Source organism: Bombus affinis, chromosome 12, assembly GCF_024516045.1.
Source record: "Bombus affinis isolate iyBomAffi1 chromosome 12, iyBomAffi1.2, whole genome shotgun sequence".
In the NCBI taxonomy this organism is placed as follows: domain Eukaryota; kingdom Metazoa; phylum Arthropoda; class Insecta; order Hymenoptera; family Apidae; genus Bombus; species Bombus affinis.
Window position 1 is genome coordinate 11374921 of NC_066355.1, and position 17412 is coordinate 11392332.

Sequence of the window (17412 nt, forward strand, 5' to 3'; positions counted from 1 at the left end):
ATCCTCATCGGCAGGGTCGTTTGTAAACACACATAAGCAGATAAATAAATTCCTTTATACTAATGGACTACTATAATCATTTTTAATACAGTGTTGAAGAACAAAATATAATTCTTAATAAAAAGTAATGCATAATATTGCACAACTCGAAAAAGTAAACACGGACATGGTTAAATTTGCATGAAATCAAAAGGTAAACATTATTCATGTACTTTAGTGGTTTTATTATAATATGTAGATTAATGAAGTACATGTTTTACGAAATAAACGAAGTACTGGATATTTATACACAAGGTCCAGAGTTCGTACTTGCCCAAGTCTGAAATTTTTTGTCCGTGATTCATATCGCGTGTATGGTGATTCAATAATTATACAAAGCATTAGCCTCACAATATTCGTGTATTCAAAGGGCTTATTAATAAACAAAATTTAAATAACTAAGTATACAAATTATATTTGTAACAAAAATATAAAATATTTGTTTTTATTATTGAATAGTTCAGTTTAATTTTATACATAATAATTGAGAAGTATTTATATGGACATGATATAAAATTTCTAAATTACATTTTATGTATATATATATAAACTATACTTATCCAAATATAACATTTTATTTATGAATTTGCAAAATTGCTATCTTTATCCCTGACAATGTTTTGGTGATAGTTATATAGAGTAAAGAAATATAACTTACCGATTAAAACAGCTTATTCAGCAGTGGTCTTAATACTGATATTATTATCATATATTAATATATGACAGAAAAAATGACTTAGTAGTACCTTACAAAAAAATAGCTTTATCTCCTCTATAATACTTTTTAAATTTATATGTCAGTGAAATATGAAACTATATTTGTGTGAACATATTAAATCCCTTATGTCAGTATCAGTCTAATAAGTACTTATGATTCATACTAAATTATTTGGCATCCAGATCTGATTAACAACATCCCAGGATGTTGAGTCATATATAAAACTTACAAGTAATATAATGTATCGGCAAGCGATTGATGTGGTTCTAGCTGTATATTTTGTCCAATGAGAGAAACAAGCTTATGTGCATATTGACAAGGAGCTGGAACTTTTATAGTACCAGGCCAATTGTAATACAAATGACAAAGCTTATACGTTAGTCGTTGTATATGTTCAGGTTTCATATTTCTACTGTCATATATAACGATATAGCGAGTTGGCGATACTGTTCCTTGACGTATGTTTTGAGAAACTAAGAAGAAATCGTAGACATCTGGTTTTGTTATGTAACAATCCACAATTGTTCCTGGTGAAGGGTTCCTCAATCCAGAGCTCTATAAATAAATATAATAAATATAATAAATAAAGAAATATATATATGATTAAGATCTACAAGTTGTTAATATGTAATTTCCTTCTTTCTTAGGCACTTACAGATTTCTCAAATATCCGGGTATTAATGCGTTTTTGAACTATTATTACAGTTAATGTTGGTTCGTAATTTATTTCTATAGCTTTAAATGCTGCTAATAGCTGTTTTATCTCATACTTGACAACAATCTCTAATTGTCCATCGCTAACTCCATCTCGATATATGATAATACGATCTGGGTAACGCGTATTATGCTGCAAAACAAAATAATAATAATATTTACAAATATATTACAGATAGCTAGCATACAAAATATTAATGTATGTATATATACAGTGAATGTTAAAAATTACTTACTCTATGGTAGGCTTTTACAGCCGAAATTAAACACATTTGCAACATATCTACTATCTCTTGACGTTTACCTTGTATACAGATTTTACTGTGCCAAATTGTCAATAGCTTATCTAGGCTTGCTACAAAGCCTGCAACACTCCCTTTTGATTGGCCATTACCTGCATGATATACGTCTATACCGCATATCATGCAATTGTCCTAACATATTAAAATTTAGTATTTATGTTTATTTCTTTAAATTAAAATTATAAATATGTATGTGCATCTCATACCATAGGTATAGCTAAAGCCCAAAGTGCTCCACCCAGCTTACAATTAACTTGTAAAGCAATTTTTTCTGTTATGCTTTTTAATTTGTCACCACGAGAAATAGTTCTAGACATAATTACTTGAGAAGCTACAGGCATTTCTACACAGCATACTCTAGATATTGAAGAATATATTTTTAATATGGAAATTATAAAATATGCGTATAAACTGTTTTACCTTTTTACCGCAGAATATCTATCAGTTCTGTTTGTAGGAAACACGATAACCATTAGATTAGCCGTTTGTTGGATACTCTTTCTTAGTGCTTGTACATATGTTTCAATTTTATCGTCTCTTAAGCAAATCATGTGTGGGTCTCTAACATTCATACCCATAACTTTTGTAACATTTTTGAACATACCAGCAAACTCTTGTGTACATCTTGTATCTTTTTGGCAATACAAGATAAACCAATGATTCAGATTAGGCTAAAAATATCATTATATTCTATCATTATATTAAATGTCACTATCAAATTATTAAATATGTAATATATAAAAGTACCTACAGTTCTTAAAAGAGCATTTCTAGATACTGTTGAACCCCAATCTACAGGACGATCAAGCGAAGGTGTAACTTTTGTATTTTTACCGAAGAAAACGCACTCAGATTCAAGAATTCTGCCTGTGAATTTTATTACATCAGGTTCCAGATATAAACCCCACTCAGCTAATATTCCCCGTGGTACATCATTATTTTGTATTTCTTGCACAAAATGTCTAATTATATCACGTCGGGCATTGGGAGTCATTTGAGTCACTGCCATGAGATCCTTCATAATTCTAAAATCTGAACGAACACTATTGCTCAAACTTGCTAAGTAACATAGCTCAGGAACCAACAATATCATTTTTTCTTGTGTCTACATATAAAATTTGTACAATGGAATTTGAGATGGACTAAATGACATTTACGTTTCATTGCTTGAAGAGCTTCATTACTTACCTGACCAGTAGATGATTTAAATTTATCACAATGAACTAAAAGTGGTTGATTTTTGTCTTTTATCTCTATATTCCAATGAAACTTATAATAATTTATTAAAGAAACTTTTTCAGTTCCTTTTATAAATTCATATGTCGGATCCTTATCCCATGCAACGTCATCAACACGATAGGTTTTATTATTATATCTTGTAAAAACGGATAACCCAATTAATTCTCTTACAACGGCATCTTTGAAATTCGGTTTACCTCCGAAGTTGATCCTGCATCATTGTATTTTACAATAAAATAAAATTAACTATAATATTACATTTTTTATGAAATTATTTGCAAGTCTTACATTATATCACGTATCGTTTCTGTACGCATAACACGATGCCGTGCATCTATGCATAATTTTAAACCCCCTTCATATGCAGTAATTGCTGTTGCGTAGCCTGGCCACACTTCCAATTTATGTTGTGGTATAGGATGTATTCCCTTTGGATTAAAATTATGTTGGCCAATGCGAACTAAACTAAGCGATCGTAGAACACGGCCAAGTAAAACATTGAAAAATGGAATGTTCTCAGACATGGTTTGTTGTTTCTTATATATTACTTTTAATTCCACTTTTGACTGATCCATAGGATGTATAGATTCAAGGATAATTATCTAAAAATTGCAAACCATATAAATCTATGTATGTGTTCTTTTAAAATTTCATTATTGCTTACATTCTGCTGTAACTTCTGTGGTAAATAGAGTGTTACTCCATCAAATACTTTTGTTCGTCCAAGTGCTTGTAAATGTTGATTAAGAAGTTTTCTACGAAGTGGTCTTGACTCAATATCAGGATTAAACTTGACTTCATAATTGAACAACCCTTTTCCAGAACTTAATTTGAGGCTTATATAATTACCACTTAACTGTACTCTAAAAATTTATTGCTATTTTCTAATTTGTTTTGCATAATTTTGTTGTTATTATTTATTTTATTAGTACAGGTTATTACAGGTATCTTTGCAATCATTAAATACAAAATGATCAAAATTGACAGTATAAACTGATTACTCGTTTTCAAAATGGAATTAATGTACTTGTATTTGTTCTGAAACACGATTGTAAATGCCACCAAGTACATGTACATTAATTCCATTTTGAAAATGAGTAATCAGTTATATGCAAAATCTTCATTCTGTATTTTTAGCATATTTTTTAATGAGGAATTATCCTTTGATCATATCATAATTGCAGAGACATCTTGTACATATATCAATACTTACGAAGTTCCACCTGTTCCTTGTCGACATTTTGGTTTAAATGCTGAATATGGTTCAGATGTACTTTTTGTTTCCTGTATTGTCATATCGGTTAATTTACCTAATACTCCTGCATCATCAAAAGATTGTACAGCAATGTCTGATTGTTTTTCAGTTAAGCTATAAAAATATATTTTTTGTTTCGTTTTAATAATACATATACTTGTAACATGTATTTTGTTTCTTACAGTATATTTTGATAATTATATAGAAGAGAATATATCTCACTGATTTCAATCACTTTTAAATATGTACATTGTTGGGAACACAGTTCTCAGCAATTTTTCCTTAAACATATAATTGCCGCTTGGTTTTAATTTGAATTATTCATAAAACTACCTTTGGTACTTTTTATTTTTGGTTTGGGTTAGACTAATCTCTTTATCCCTCAGGTAGTTTACAGTTATCTTAATGTACAGACTTGATGATATTATATATGTGTTGATGGCTCTCACATGGCTATACTAATTATACGTTAAGTTTGTTTCTTACCTTCTTCCATTTACAAATTAAAATGTGATACTTATGAAGTTCATATTATGAATGCATCTTAGCTAGAACACATCTATAATATCATCAGCATGTCCATACATAATGGTAAATCAACCCTAATCCAAGATAAAAAGTAGCAAATGTATTTTTATGAATATCTCAAAAAACTAATCGCAAGTGATAGTTATATGTATAAGAAAAAGTTATTCAGCATGTTGATCTCAACAACATATTTGAAAATTATTAAAATTGGTGAGGTATATCCTTTTCTTACATGATCCTTAAACTGAGAAAAGAAACTTGTAAATTTAAATGATTTTATTAAATAATATATTAAATGATTGATTCTTAATGTAACAAATACATTTTTGTAATTATTACCTTGAAGGTAGTATGATATTATACTATTTTTGGAAAGATGAAAATACATATAAAGATATAATTGAAAATAATATACGTATAATTTGGCATACATACCCAGCAGCTTTAGGTTTCTTGATTGACAACTCTCTACCTGGACTAGCTACTTCTACTGGTTTAGAACTTGATGCACTAGCACGTATCATTGATTTTAATGTGCTTAATAAATTACCTCTTCCATGTCCTGTCTTAGAACTGGATGGTATTTCAGATAGATTAGGTACATTATATTGTGTTTGACTTTGACTTTTTGATGAAGATTTTATAGCTGCATCTTCAGATTGTTCCTTTTCTTTCATGAGCCTTAAAAGAATAGCTCCTCTTCCTTTACCAATTTGTTTTCCCTTATCTTCTTCCATTTTTCATATATATACTGTAATATAATTTAATCTTGTTTTACATGAATGTATCATAAATAAAAATATCAAAACAATTATGATAACTACATATAATAATCTCATATGAGAACTTCCACTATTGTATTTTTTAATAGGAAACAATTCAATAATTCAATAATGAAACATAAAAATGAGAAAATTGAAAATGTTAAAAAAAATTTCAGCGCAAGTTCCTTATGAGAATTTTTTTTTAAGCATAAAGCTTTATGACACAGTAAAATATTGAACTTATACTCTCATATATCGATTCATAATTTAATTAAGATATGAATAAAAGAAAAGTATATTTTATGAAATATTTGTGGAAATTTAAATATATTATATAAGAATATTCAAAAAATAGACACATACAATTACTTGTAAATTAAATAAATACGAACAAACTTTGAAAGCAAGACACGTGTAGCGAGAACAAAAATTGTTTAAAAAATAAGTTTATTTAACATTCCGAATATTGTTTATATATCGATAATAAAAATTAATCTTTAATCCACATCGATTTTTATTTTTTATTATTCATTTTATTATTAAACAACATTTAAGCTACTTCAAATAATTAATTATAAAGAATACAGGTTAGCTTTTAATAGGAAGCAATAAAATTATGCTGAATGCATTATACATACATGTTTGATATACATATCATATTAATTTAAAGTTAAAGTTTAAGACAAAGTTTCAGTTTTGAAATATATCTATTCTTTTTCAACGTATTATTAAAATGCATGAAAGAATGATGAAGGAAAAGAAAACAATATATAAAATGGATAGATAGATAAAAATTTTACCTTTACTAAATAATATGAGTATATAACAAGAATCCACGTATGAAAATGCTTTGAAAACTAATGTAAAACAGTACGTACTTGTCGCATGTTTTTCAATAAGTGCCGCTACTTTTTACATATAATACTGCTATATACATATAATGACAGAGAGAAAATCTCTGCCAGTTAGAATGTGGTCACATGGTCACGGTCACGGTTGTTTTCATATAAACAGGTCTCACACTCGCATACAGAAGCAAGTACAGAAGAAACACTTGACATTCAATGCTTTTTTGTGTCCCACGTTTTGGGGGTCACATGACTCCCCATATCGCTTCCTTGTCACATGCGACATTATCGATTCAGCATAGTAGTGGGTTCAATTAAAACAGAATTTTCCTATGAAATTATAAGTATGATCAGAGAGGAAATTCTCAAAGAGGATGATATAGAATATGGTAGCTTGTGAAGAAAGTGTATAGAATCCTACACTTCGGCATCTGATTAGAACGATAATTTCGTGCAGAACCTATTACATTCTTAACATTTTCCGATTTTAATACGTCCCGATTGCATAAACAACTTTATTATTATTAACAACTCATTTCAGAAACTATTAAGTGAAACTATTTTTTATTTTGGAACTATTAAAGGAACTAAAAGTCTAAAATTCTTAAACAACAATCTTTTTAATGCAAAAAGTTGCGAATTTTGCAATCTGTAACTTCGACTTGTCTCTACTTGCTAACGGAATAGTAATGCCAACGGAAATAGTAACGTACGAGAAATTTCGTAATGAAAAATGAAGGCCCGACGACCACTTATACAACCGTCTGGCCTACGTGGAGGTGCAACTTTTACCTCTTAGTGGCTGTTGATATCATGGTTGATGACAAGCTCGCGTTCGTGTGAAATACAGAGGGGTGATAGAGGCAAAAATTCTTAAAGATTCTATCGGTAAAACAGCAAGACGTCGGTAAGCTGATGTTACAAGTATCACGTCCCATCGGCGATAAAATCACTAAGGAGTTGTTTGTAACAATTCCTATGTTCGCAGCAGAATATCGTAGATGGCGTAAGAAATATTCTGATTTTTTGACAGGTCGGTATTTTATAACACGAGACACAAAGTTCTATTTAATATCACGTCTATCTTGTCCTTAGTCGATCGTTATACTTACATATTTATATTTATTGTACAAATATGCATGCGTTATTAAACAAGAATATAAGAGGTCTATATGCAGCGTTCTCTTTCTATTTCTTTAGAGCTTTTTTAGCTCGTTCACGTACTCTATCTTGATACCTCTATGGTCGAGGTCGAGATCGATAATTTGATAGGAGGTCAAGTTTTGTAGGTCATTTTATTAGCCAATGTAGATTTGCTGACCTCACAGTAAGGCCCGAGAACAAAATTTATCTGCTGGCGTCATTCGTATATCCGAACTGATAAGCTATTTTAGAGACTAATTTAATGGCAATTCCCAAGTCTTTTACATCATAGTCGAGACTTGTTTATATGATCATGATCTAGATCGTTTATATGACCGTGGTTGCGACTATTCATTCTTAAAATTGACACTATGCGGCGTTTATTTCAAATGATTTGAAATTGAGAATACTCAACAATAGATGAAGATAAAACATTATTAAAATACACCGTAGGACATTTTAGAAATTTTTTGAAATTGTTTTCTTTGATCATACTGTTACTTAAAAAAAAGGTGAAAACTAATTTCTATTTGCTCTATGATTAATCCTAATTCTTTCGGCTTCCCTCATCTTTGTCTCTGTAATTTCTTTTTGCTTTTGGCACTTAGCATGAACAAAGACTGTTTGTAACAATAATACTCTCTGTGGTAACCAATATGGCTTCGTAAATCTCGCCCAGAGACGAGCAGATATTTCTGCTAACAGTGGGAGGAGAATTGCGAAAAAGCCGTAGGCGTCTTCGACTATTGAAGGCACCGTAACCCGCGCGATTCATTCAGTCGCGACGAGATCAAAAGTTAGCACAGGGAACGGTCGTTTTTGAATGTTTAATATTCTTAAAGAAGGCCCAATTAAATATACGATAATAATTCTTGCTTGTTGATACTAATAGTCAACGCCTAATTTATTCGAATGATCAATGTATTACAAGTTCGAAATTTTAGAGAAGAGAGTGTCCCATAAGTTCGTGCCGTTTTTCGAGCGATTATATATGTTAAGATTGTTTACATACCTTTCAGTTTCATGAAAAGATGTAATCCCCCTCTCGTTGTACAACTTTTTCCCATTTTTCTGGTAGGGCCATTATTTCGTCTCGATAAAAGTTCTCTTGTTTTTCTTTAAAATAATTTTCTAAGCTATTTTTGTCAATATTTTCAAATTTTTTACCTACTAGAAAGTGTTGTAATGCTCTGAACAGGCGGTAATCAGATGGGGCAATGTCTGGGGAATATGGGGGATGTGGTAAAATTTCCCAATTAAATTCAGACATTTTTTTTGTAACGCTTCCGTTCCGTAAGTTCATGGGACACCCAAACGTTCAACTTTGACACCATCCCCATTTTTTTTAAACTCTTATGAATCGTTGTCTTAGGTATTTTCAGAACATTTGACATCTCTTGAACTGTCAAACTTCGTGATTTTTCAACAAGATCCCGAATTTTATCTTCGTCTGTCTGAGGAGGACGCCCGGAGCGTTCCTCGTCTTTTAAACAGAAATTCCCGGCTCTAAAACGTTGGAACCACTTCCTATAAGTGCGAGATGAAAGCGCATTTTCTTCGTAAACAGCACATATGTTTTTCGTGGCAATTGTTACGAAACTTCCTTTCCGAAATTCATATAACATGAGATGTCGAAAATGGATACGCATTTCACTCATGATTTTTTACTGTTAGAGGTCACTGTGTTCGCTATATTACGATTTTATACCCACGAAAATCTGCTCTAGCCTGTTCTCGATCAGCTAAGCTCAAGTGCATTGGTCCCTTATCGCCGTATGTTTAGAAATCGACACATGAAATGTATACACAAAAGTCGACACGAACTTATGGGATTACTTAATATAAAATTCTTACCTTGCTTATATATACTACCGATTGCACTTTATTTGGATTGAATTGGAAATATCGCACTAAGTAATATATTGATTAAACTGTTTAAGTATAATTGCTTGAAGACTGACTGATTTCAACTCGCGTACTGTATGCTTTCAACTCCTGATTAACGACTAACGAACAATGAACCACTGGCTGTTCAGATTTACTTCTTGATGTTCACTCTTGTAGGATCTTATACTACAATTAGTTTATTTACAATAAATGGATTGTACAGACGTTGATTGAACAGGAAACGATGGTTGATTAACGTGAACTAAATACAGCAACGTGCTGCAATTAAGACAACTACGCAGTTCGCACTCTTTGACTTTTCAACTAACACTCTGCGACTTCTCCATTGACACTGCCTGCTAATTCGTCTTTCTCCCTTAGCATCTCTTTTGTCTTAACCCCACCACGCACGTGTTCCGCAACCGCTCGTAGTCAGGGTCACGTAGGTCCTTTCCACGAAACTATTCGATCGAAGGGCCGACGACACATTGATGGGCCTGTCGATACCTCGGCTTTCTCGCGACATTGTTTATGGTTCACCCGATACTTTGTTCACCATACTACACTCTTAAATAGTTTTCTAAAAAACACAACTCAACTCTTAACTCTTAATTCAACTCGACTCCATTCGTCTAAATCTCAACTTAACTAAATTCTTCGCTCAACTTGATATTAACTCTCGACTAATTTTTCACTCAACTAAACTTTGCTCCAAGTGGCTACGCTTATTTATACTAAAACTATCATGGTATAATTATCACGTGACGGTTTATTCTATGGTAACGCGGAGTTTGGCACGTAATTATTTCTGCGGATGTTGCAGTCTTCGTTTCTGCTGATGTTCTTCCGAAGGTATTAGGTTTCTTCTTTAGAAGCCCTTGCTGCTGCATTCCTCTAGCACTGCTAGTTTCTGCTGATGATAAGACGTACTCTCCTTGACACGTAGTTACCTTTGTTGATGCCGATACTTGATTCCTTGGCGCGCTGCAGTTGCCTGTTTATCGTACTGGGTATTGTGATGGGGAGAGCGCGCGCAAGGCGGTGCGTTTCAGCGGACGTCTCATTGTTCCTCGTTTCGATTTCGATTATTCTTAGCAGGTTTTAATTTTTTTTTCAATAATATTGTCGCGCATTTGTTTGTGGATTTATTGCGATATTAAAGTATTCGTACGCGTCGTATTTTTTATTTCCCTTAAGCTTTCTGTTCCTAATTCCACTTGCCCAGAGTTATGGCTCGCGCTATTCGCGAGTTATGACGTATTCCTTTTCCTGTTTTACGTTGCAGCTCGTATGAAGCGCGAGACGTGACACATACGTTATCTTGATTTTACTTTCGTGTTTTCATCTCCCTTTTGCACATGTATAAAATTAATAATAGATGATCGTCGATGGGCAGGGGTATGGGATGCGAGTATCAATAGAAATAAGGAATTTTGTGCAATTAAATTTCAAAAACATTACAAATATAAAAATATAATTGAACAAAATACAAAATTTGTTTGAAAGGAGTCTAAGACAGACATACGATAACCATAACAATAACCAGTTACGCACCATTAGCATTAATAAAACTTTATTTATAATCGATATACATTGAATTGCTAAGTATATATATATATTTTTATATTATATATATATATATATATATTTATTTATAGTCAATTATTTACAAGAGTCACGTTTTCGCATGATTAATTAAAATAGAATTATTACAATAAACTATAGAGTAAATCAAACAACAATGAATCGGACGCTAGAAGAATCCGACATGCTTCATTCTGCAAAACTGTGTGCACGACTTTACAAGTTCGATGGCAAGATGTCTCTTACAATTTAAGTTCACTGTACATCGTGCACGTTCAGGTGGACGCTTCGTACACACGTATCGTATTCGACTCTTACCTTTGTTAGGTATGGCACTTAACGCATTCGTGCGCGTCTCACGATGCCACGTTCGAGTTCTAATCCTATCGAACGTGAGCTCGTGTGTGTAAAGATTTTCCTAAATTAGACGCATGTTTAATTCATGCCGATAATATTTTGGTCGACGTCTTGAAAATTCATATTTCTTGTTAGATAGTATGGTAAAAAGATAATCTTCTCTACGTTCGAATCTATGGATCATTCGATAGACTCGAAAAGTTTGGAAAAGCTAATTTTCAACGGCCTAATTAACGTATCACAGGCCAGTTTCGTTTTCTTTGTATTATGGTATTCGATGATCGATGTAATTTTAAATAATTATCTAAACATCACATAGTACCAGCTCGTTGAATAAATGCGGATGCCGATGATCACGTTCTCCAACGATTTTCTAATTATCTTGCGATTCTTTCGACACGAGCCGAAGCTTTTTCCAACATTTTTCTTTCTCAGAAATAACGATTTGTTTGAACAAATAAATTAAATATCGATTAAAAATCATTATCCCAGCCGGATAAATCGTCAGGAGGAGGAGGATCTGAATCCGGAGGATACTCGTCAAAGTTCGTTGTATCGGTGGCACTTTGAACTCGTGGCATGATTGGAGGTTCAAGAGTTCTCGATCTGAGGCCTTCCCAGTTAAACCCATCGAACCATCTAAACAAGAAAATAGGATCGTTGATAAACAATTTTTCTCCCTTTTCTTTTTCACGCAATTAATTTCTTTTTACGCAACTAATGCAAACTTTGATACACTTACTTATGTTTTTGTATTTCGCTAATGCCACCTTTTTGGTATCCAAGACGCTCTGCAGGATTATCCCTTGAAATAAATAATTAATTTCACGGTCTATCTGATAATCGATCGATGGATAGTAACGAGGATATAAAATTAGTATTTTTCGTGTATAAATTAGAGTTTAATTATTACCTGCACAGCTTTTTAATCAACGCAGTTGCATTTCGCGTGATCGATCTAGGAAATTCTATAGCGTCGATTCCTTTTAAAATAATGTTATAAGTTTTCATTGGATCGCCTCCAGTGAATGGCGGTGTACCCGTGAGAAGTTCAAACATCAGTACACCAAGGGACCAGTAATCGGCACTGATATCGTGTCCCTTATTTAAAATAACTTCCGGTGCAACATACTCGGGTGTACCACAGAAAGTCCACGTTTTTCTTCCGTGATCCAAACGCTTGGCAAAACCAAAGTCAACCAGTTTTACGTATCTAAAAAATGTTGTCGATGTTACATTGCTATATCACATCTACGTACAGTGATACGTGCCGGTGGAAATTTTCTTTACCTCATCCAGTACGTTAGATCTACGTTAAAAATCATCTTACCCTTGACTATCAAGCAAAAGATTCTCCGGTTTGAGATCTCTGTATATAATGTTCCTAGAGTGAAGATAATCGAAAGCTTCGACGACACAAGCGGTGTAAAATCGTGTCGTGCCGTCGTCAAAATGACCTTTATCCCTTAGAACAGTCCAGAGTTCGCCACCAAGGCAAGCTTCCATCAGCATATAAAGATATTTCCTGTCTTTGAACGTTTTGAACAGCTTCACGACAAAGTCGCAATCAGCTTCACCCATAATTCTTTTCTCCGACATAATATGTTGCTGTTGTCGTGTTTCAACGATCTGGGCTTTCTTCATCTGTTTTAGAGCGAACGATCTACTGCTGTCCCCGACTATTTGAACCAACTCCACTCTTCCGAAACCGCCTACACCTAGAGTAGCCAGTGGTCGAAGATCTTGTAGCCTTAAATCTCTGAATTCCTCGTTCAACCTGTATCAAAGCGTTATTCGGACGATGGATTTGTTCGTTTTATATTTGCACGATCGTTAATTACATTAACTTTTCGCAGGTACACTCTTTCTTGTCAGAACTTGAAATAATTGCCAACGAGTAATAAAAGAACGTCTTTCTAGCCTGAAATATTACCTAATAGCGATCTAACGTAATCAGAGTATTTTTAAGAGTAACTATATCGAGATGCTATGCTCTTAAATTACATTAATACCGCGTTAATAGGGTTTATTAACAACTAGTTAGTTTCTAATCTTTTTCATTTTTTTCGTGTTATGCGAGTCTCTATTCTAAGCGACGCGGCATTAATGCAAATTGCTGGCACGTCTCGAAGAAAAAAGCGAAACGTTAGCTTAATTGTTGAATCATTAGCACACACATGGTTGTACCGTAACGCGAAACTTACTCCGAGATAGCACGCTCTATTCTCCCATCCTAGGTAGTAAGCGTGAAACATAACATACAGATACACATAGACCAGGGATTTAACAGACGATTCACGATCATGATTATGGTCGTGTATAATTAACGTTCATGAGAGTTAACGCGGTTATTAGTAATAAAGCCACGTTTTACCGGCGTACGATCGGATTATGAACTGTAAGTTCATAAAGGCTCACCTTCTACGTTCCACGAGCTCGTCTTTATACCGCGTACGAATTTCGTCCAGAGACGAGATTAGCTGATTGAACGTTTCACGGTCTATCACCAAGCAACTCACTCCTTCCGGATCGTCAGCGATTATGTTGGCCGTTCTCAGGTCGTCTCTGTGGAAACGTTTCGTGCACTTTAATATTTAGGATGATACCGTGGGATTAAGATGAGACGAAAGTGCGACATAGAGTATATAGACTACGTACATACTGTGGTAACGTCCTATATTTGGCAAGCAAAGAATACAAATTAGAAGTTCAATTTTTCTCTTTCGTCCTTGTTTACCGTTTTAATATCCAAAATTCTTCTCTTATACCGATTTAATTTCCATATTTTACAACGATCTAGCGACATTTGAAACAATTACCCTTGAAGCGCTTTCTCGCCGAAGAAATCGCCTTTGCTCAACGTCCTGATGTACTTTTCTTCCGGAGTATCGGGCTGCTTTATCGTCACGCGAACTTGCCCTTTGCTTATTATGAAAAACGTGTCTCCTCTTGCTCCTTGTCTGATTATGTAATCCCCATTGTTGTAAAAGGTCTGTAAAAGTACGTAAACGATATGGAATAAACGAGAAACGAGAAAAATATCATCGAGAAGATACCAAGGCTTACTTACCTCTTCCAATACGTCTGAAATTTTGATTAAAGTCTCCTCGGGCAAATTCTTGAAGATAGGAACGCTGAAAGAAACAAAATCACGTCGTTCGTTAAGCGTGTCTTCGCCCTTTCACGATTATCGCGTGGAAATGATTTTTACCTCTTTAAGAAATCCGTGTACTCGGCCTGCCGCGAGAGGCCGGTTCTCATCATAATCGTTTGGAAGCATTGTCGATCGATGGCCCATAGCTGGCAATCTGTAGCCGCTGTTATCGTTGCTGTCCTCTTACAATTGTAAAGAATTGCCAGCTCACCGAGCACCTTGCCCGGTGCCAGAGTGCTCAAGTATTTGCCGTCACGAGACACTTCCACTTTACCCTCTGCAAACAGGATCGAATAATTAGTATTTGCTGGATCTGTCAAACATCGTCCGGTCATCATTTTCGTGTCACGCAACGTACAGTATCATCGAGCAGGATGTGATTTTTCCTGAGAACACGATTTTTTCTTTATCAAATTAAACGAAAGTAAACACCAAAGGAAGATTTTTCGTAGTTTCGTCGAAAGAACAAAAGTTTCTCGATATGTTTCTCTTTCCTAACGCGACCGAAAGACAAATTTCGACCAACAGCGCGGGCGATCGCGTTTCGACAAATTTTTCCACTAGTCGCGATTCACGCTAACAAACGATCGACCGTATGTTGCGCGTTAAGGAGATTTTTGTCCATCGGTCGATACGACCAGACGACGCAGTTGTTGGCGCAAAAATCGATTATTACAAAATTCGAGCAATACCTGTGTCGTTTGTTACGCACGATGGAACCTGGCACGATAAGCTATGGATCACGCAGATGTACTTTTTATGAAATCTTAATTCTTCATATTCGTCGTAATTGAAATTCGTATTTTATTTTTGTACATATTTAGCGTTACACGCGAACAATTTGATTCACGCTTCTGGATAACTTAGAATGTGTAATATTTCAATCTGAAGTAACTCGATAGATGTAATTACGCTATCTCGAAAATCCTGCAATCCAGCGGACGCATGCTGTTGAAATGTTCGCAGCAGATAATCAAAAACACATTAGACGACTCGTCAAGCTTATGCTATATAACGCATACAAATCATATTCTTCTATCATACGTAGAAACATCAAAGATATAATCGTATCGACAGATCAGATTTTTCGAAATTCCTTTCATCGATCGTATTTTTATTCGACGATAAACCGCGCCGCTATCATCGAAGAAGCGATTCCAATTCTATATCGATCTAACGTATATCGCGATAAATTAAAGAAACAGTCGAGGAGTTAAATTACACCGTTTAACAAAGTTTTTAAACATCCAATGCTGTCAATAATTACTTTTTAGATAACGTTACACCGAGCTCCTTTAGGAATGCTTTGTGATAATCGCGTGGCATTAAACTGCGACAAAAATCACAAGAAATCTTAAACGCGACGAAAAATAAGAAACATCTTGTAAAACTGGTAATTTTGCGGTTGTCCGAATGGAGCAAATTGCGTCACGCGGCAGCGTGTAAAGATTGCCCTCTCTGCTATAGTAATCAACATTTTTCAGCGTGTCGACGCGAGTGTGGACCGGATGCAATGAACGTACGCGGTTATCTCAGACCCAATCCCTTAGTGCACAATGGGCCTATTCATAAAAGCATCCGGTACCTGTGCAGTTTTCTGTTCGCTTACCGTTAACGTGTGCATTGTATACTCGATTTCGCCCACGTTCTTGCTTCTCCGATTAGACTGTTTGTGCCGCTATTACCGACCGTAAACAATTCTTCCGAGCGCTATTCTGCAATTCGTCGTTTCTTTCTTTGCTCCACTCGGAGAACGTAAAGCGGAGGAAACTGCTATCTACCTGGCGGAAGTTCCCTTATGCGGTTTAGTAATTTTTCACCCATTAGCAAGATACTGTCGACTTATAAATTTTTGTTACCGATACTCGGCCTGCAACTGCTGATTTTAGGGCTATCGCATCGCGTACGATAAAGCTGCGATTATTTTCTTCGCGTTAACGTAGAAAACGTTGCGAAAAATAGGGTTTAAGACTATGCGAACTCGTACTATTCACTGGGAGGGACGAAGAACGTTCGATCAACGTAAATCCTAAAGTCAATCGTTTCGGCGTTCCATCGGATCGATATAGCGTGGATCGGTGAAAATCTGTAAATTGATTGACTAACGCTATGGACTAACAATTCGCATCGGAATTCCGAGAAACGCATACTCGTTCGCGACGATACTCTCTCTGTAAACGAATCGACTTCATCTCGACTCGTTAGATCCGCGTTTCTTTTCTAGGAAAAGCGCGAGCCGGCGCAGAAATAGATCGAGGAAGGGGGAGTAATTGTTAAATGAAAACGATTAGCCAATCATAGCTGACTATTGCCGCTATAAATATTCGTCACGAGTTGGTAATAATCGGTTGGCACGATGTAAACTTCAAGTTGAAATATTACCGATGGCTATGCGAAGAAAAAGATGAGAGAGATCTATGAACGTGAACTCTTCCGTGATAAATGACATTTGGCCTTCTTTAGGTGCTGGGAAACGTCTAATTCGTTTCCTCTATTACTTTCTATATTTTCTATTCGTAGTAATCGTCTTTTCTCGTTAAGCGAGCTACTCAGCAGCGAAACCGATCGATTACGTTTTCTAAAAATTTCATCGATTTAATAGCAGAATCCATAAGCAAGCGTTTAGCTTTATAATCAGTTTGATTTCCGTGTGATTTAAAATGGCAATGGTCGAAAGAAGCGAAACTGGTATCGTAAGGATGTTGCCTCTATCGAAACCTTCACGAAGAAGGAAAGAAAGAAAGAAAGGAAGAAGCAGCTGTGTATCGTCGAATCGACTCGTTACAACGATTCATCCGTTCAAAGAACAATCAGAAAGATTTCTTAATATTAAACGAACTTTTCAGATCACCGAGTTCAAAGTTTCTATACCTTGACAGA

The 17412-nt window shown here is 34.6% G+C and overlaps 2 protein-coding genes across 10 annotated transcripts in view; both read right to left on the minus strand.

The window, feature by feature from the left end:
• Positions 1-394: 394 nt before the first annotated feature.
• LOC126922808 (piwi-like protein Ago3) lies at positions 395-10406 on the minus strand. Of its 7 annotated transcripts, none has more exons than XM_050735725.1 (13): positions 7121-7306; positions 6438-6737; positions 5231-5546; positions 4226-4381; positions 3677-3875; positions 3301-3614; positions 2962-3223; positions 2525-2878; positions 2194-2444; positions 1980-2130; positions 1708-1905; positions 1413-1604; positions 395-1312 (listed from the first exon to the last, which is right to left on the minus strand). In XM_050735725.1, the coding sequence occupies exons 3-13, from the start codon at positions 5530-5532 to the stop codon at positions 983-985; spliced, it is 2709 nt and encodes a 902-aa protein (XP_050591682.1). In that variant the 5' UTR covers positions 5533-5546; positions 6438-6737; positions 7121-7306; the 3' UTR covers positions 395-982. The 7 variants fall into 7 exon arrangements, with proteins under 7 accessions (XP_050591682.1, XP_050591683.1, XP_050591685.1 ...); XM_050735726.1 differs by having other exon boundaries at positions 6360-6737; XM_050735728.1 differs by having other exon boundaries at positions 7200-7301.
• Positions 10407-10993: 587 nt separating this feature from the next.
• LOC126922811 (cGMP-dependent protein kinase, isozyme 2 forms cD4/T1/T3A/T3B) overlaps positions 10994-17412 on the minus strand; it is a 55085-nt gene continuing 48666 nt past the window's right edge. For all 3 annotated transcript variants that reach the window (XM_050735734.1, XM_050735735.1, XM_050735736.1), the window contains 8 exons: positions 14590-14809; positions 14449-14512; positions 14198-14370; positions 13797-13943; positions 12709-13155; positions 12292-12591; positions 12121-12183; positions 10994-12017 (listed from right to left, as the gene is read on the minus strand). In XM_050735734.1, coding sequence (XP_050591691.1) covers positions 11852-12017; positions 12121-12183; positions 12292-12591; positions 12709-13155; positions 13797-13943; positions 14198-14370; positions 14449-14512; positions 14590-14809 — 1580 coding nt within the window. In that variant the 3' untranslated portion in view covers positions 10994-11851. The remainder of the gene's footprint in view (positions 12018-12120; positions 12184-12291; positions 12592-12708; positions 13156-13796; positions 13944-14197; positions 14371-14448; positions 14513-14589; positions 14810-17412) is intronic.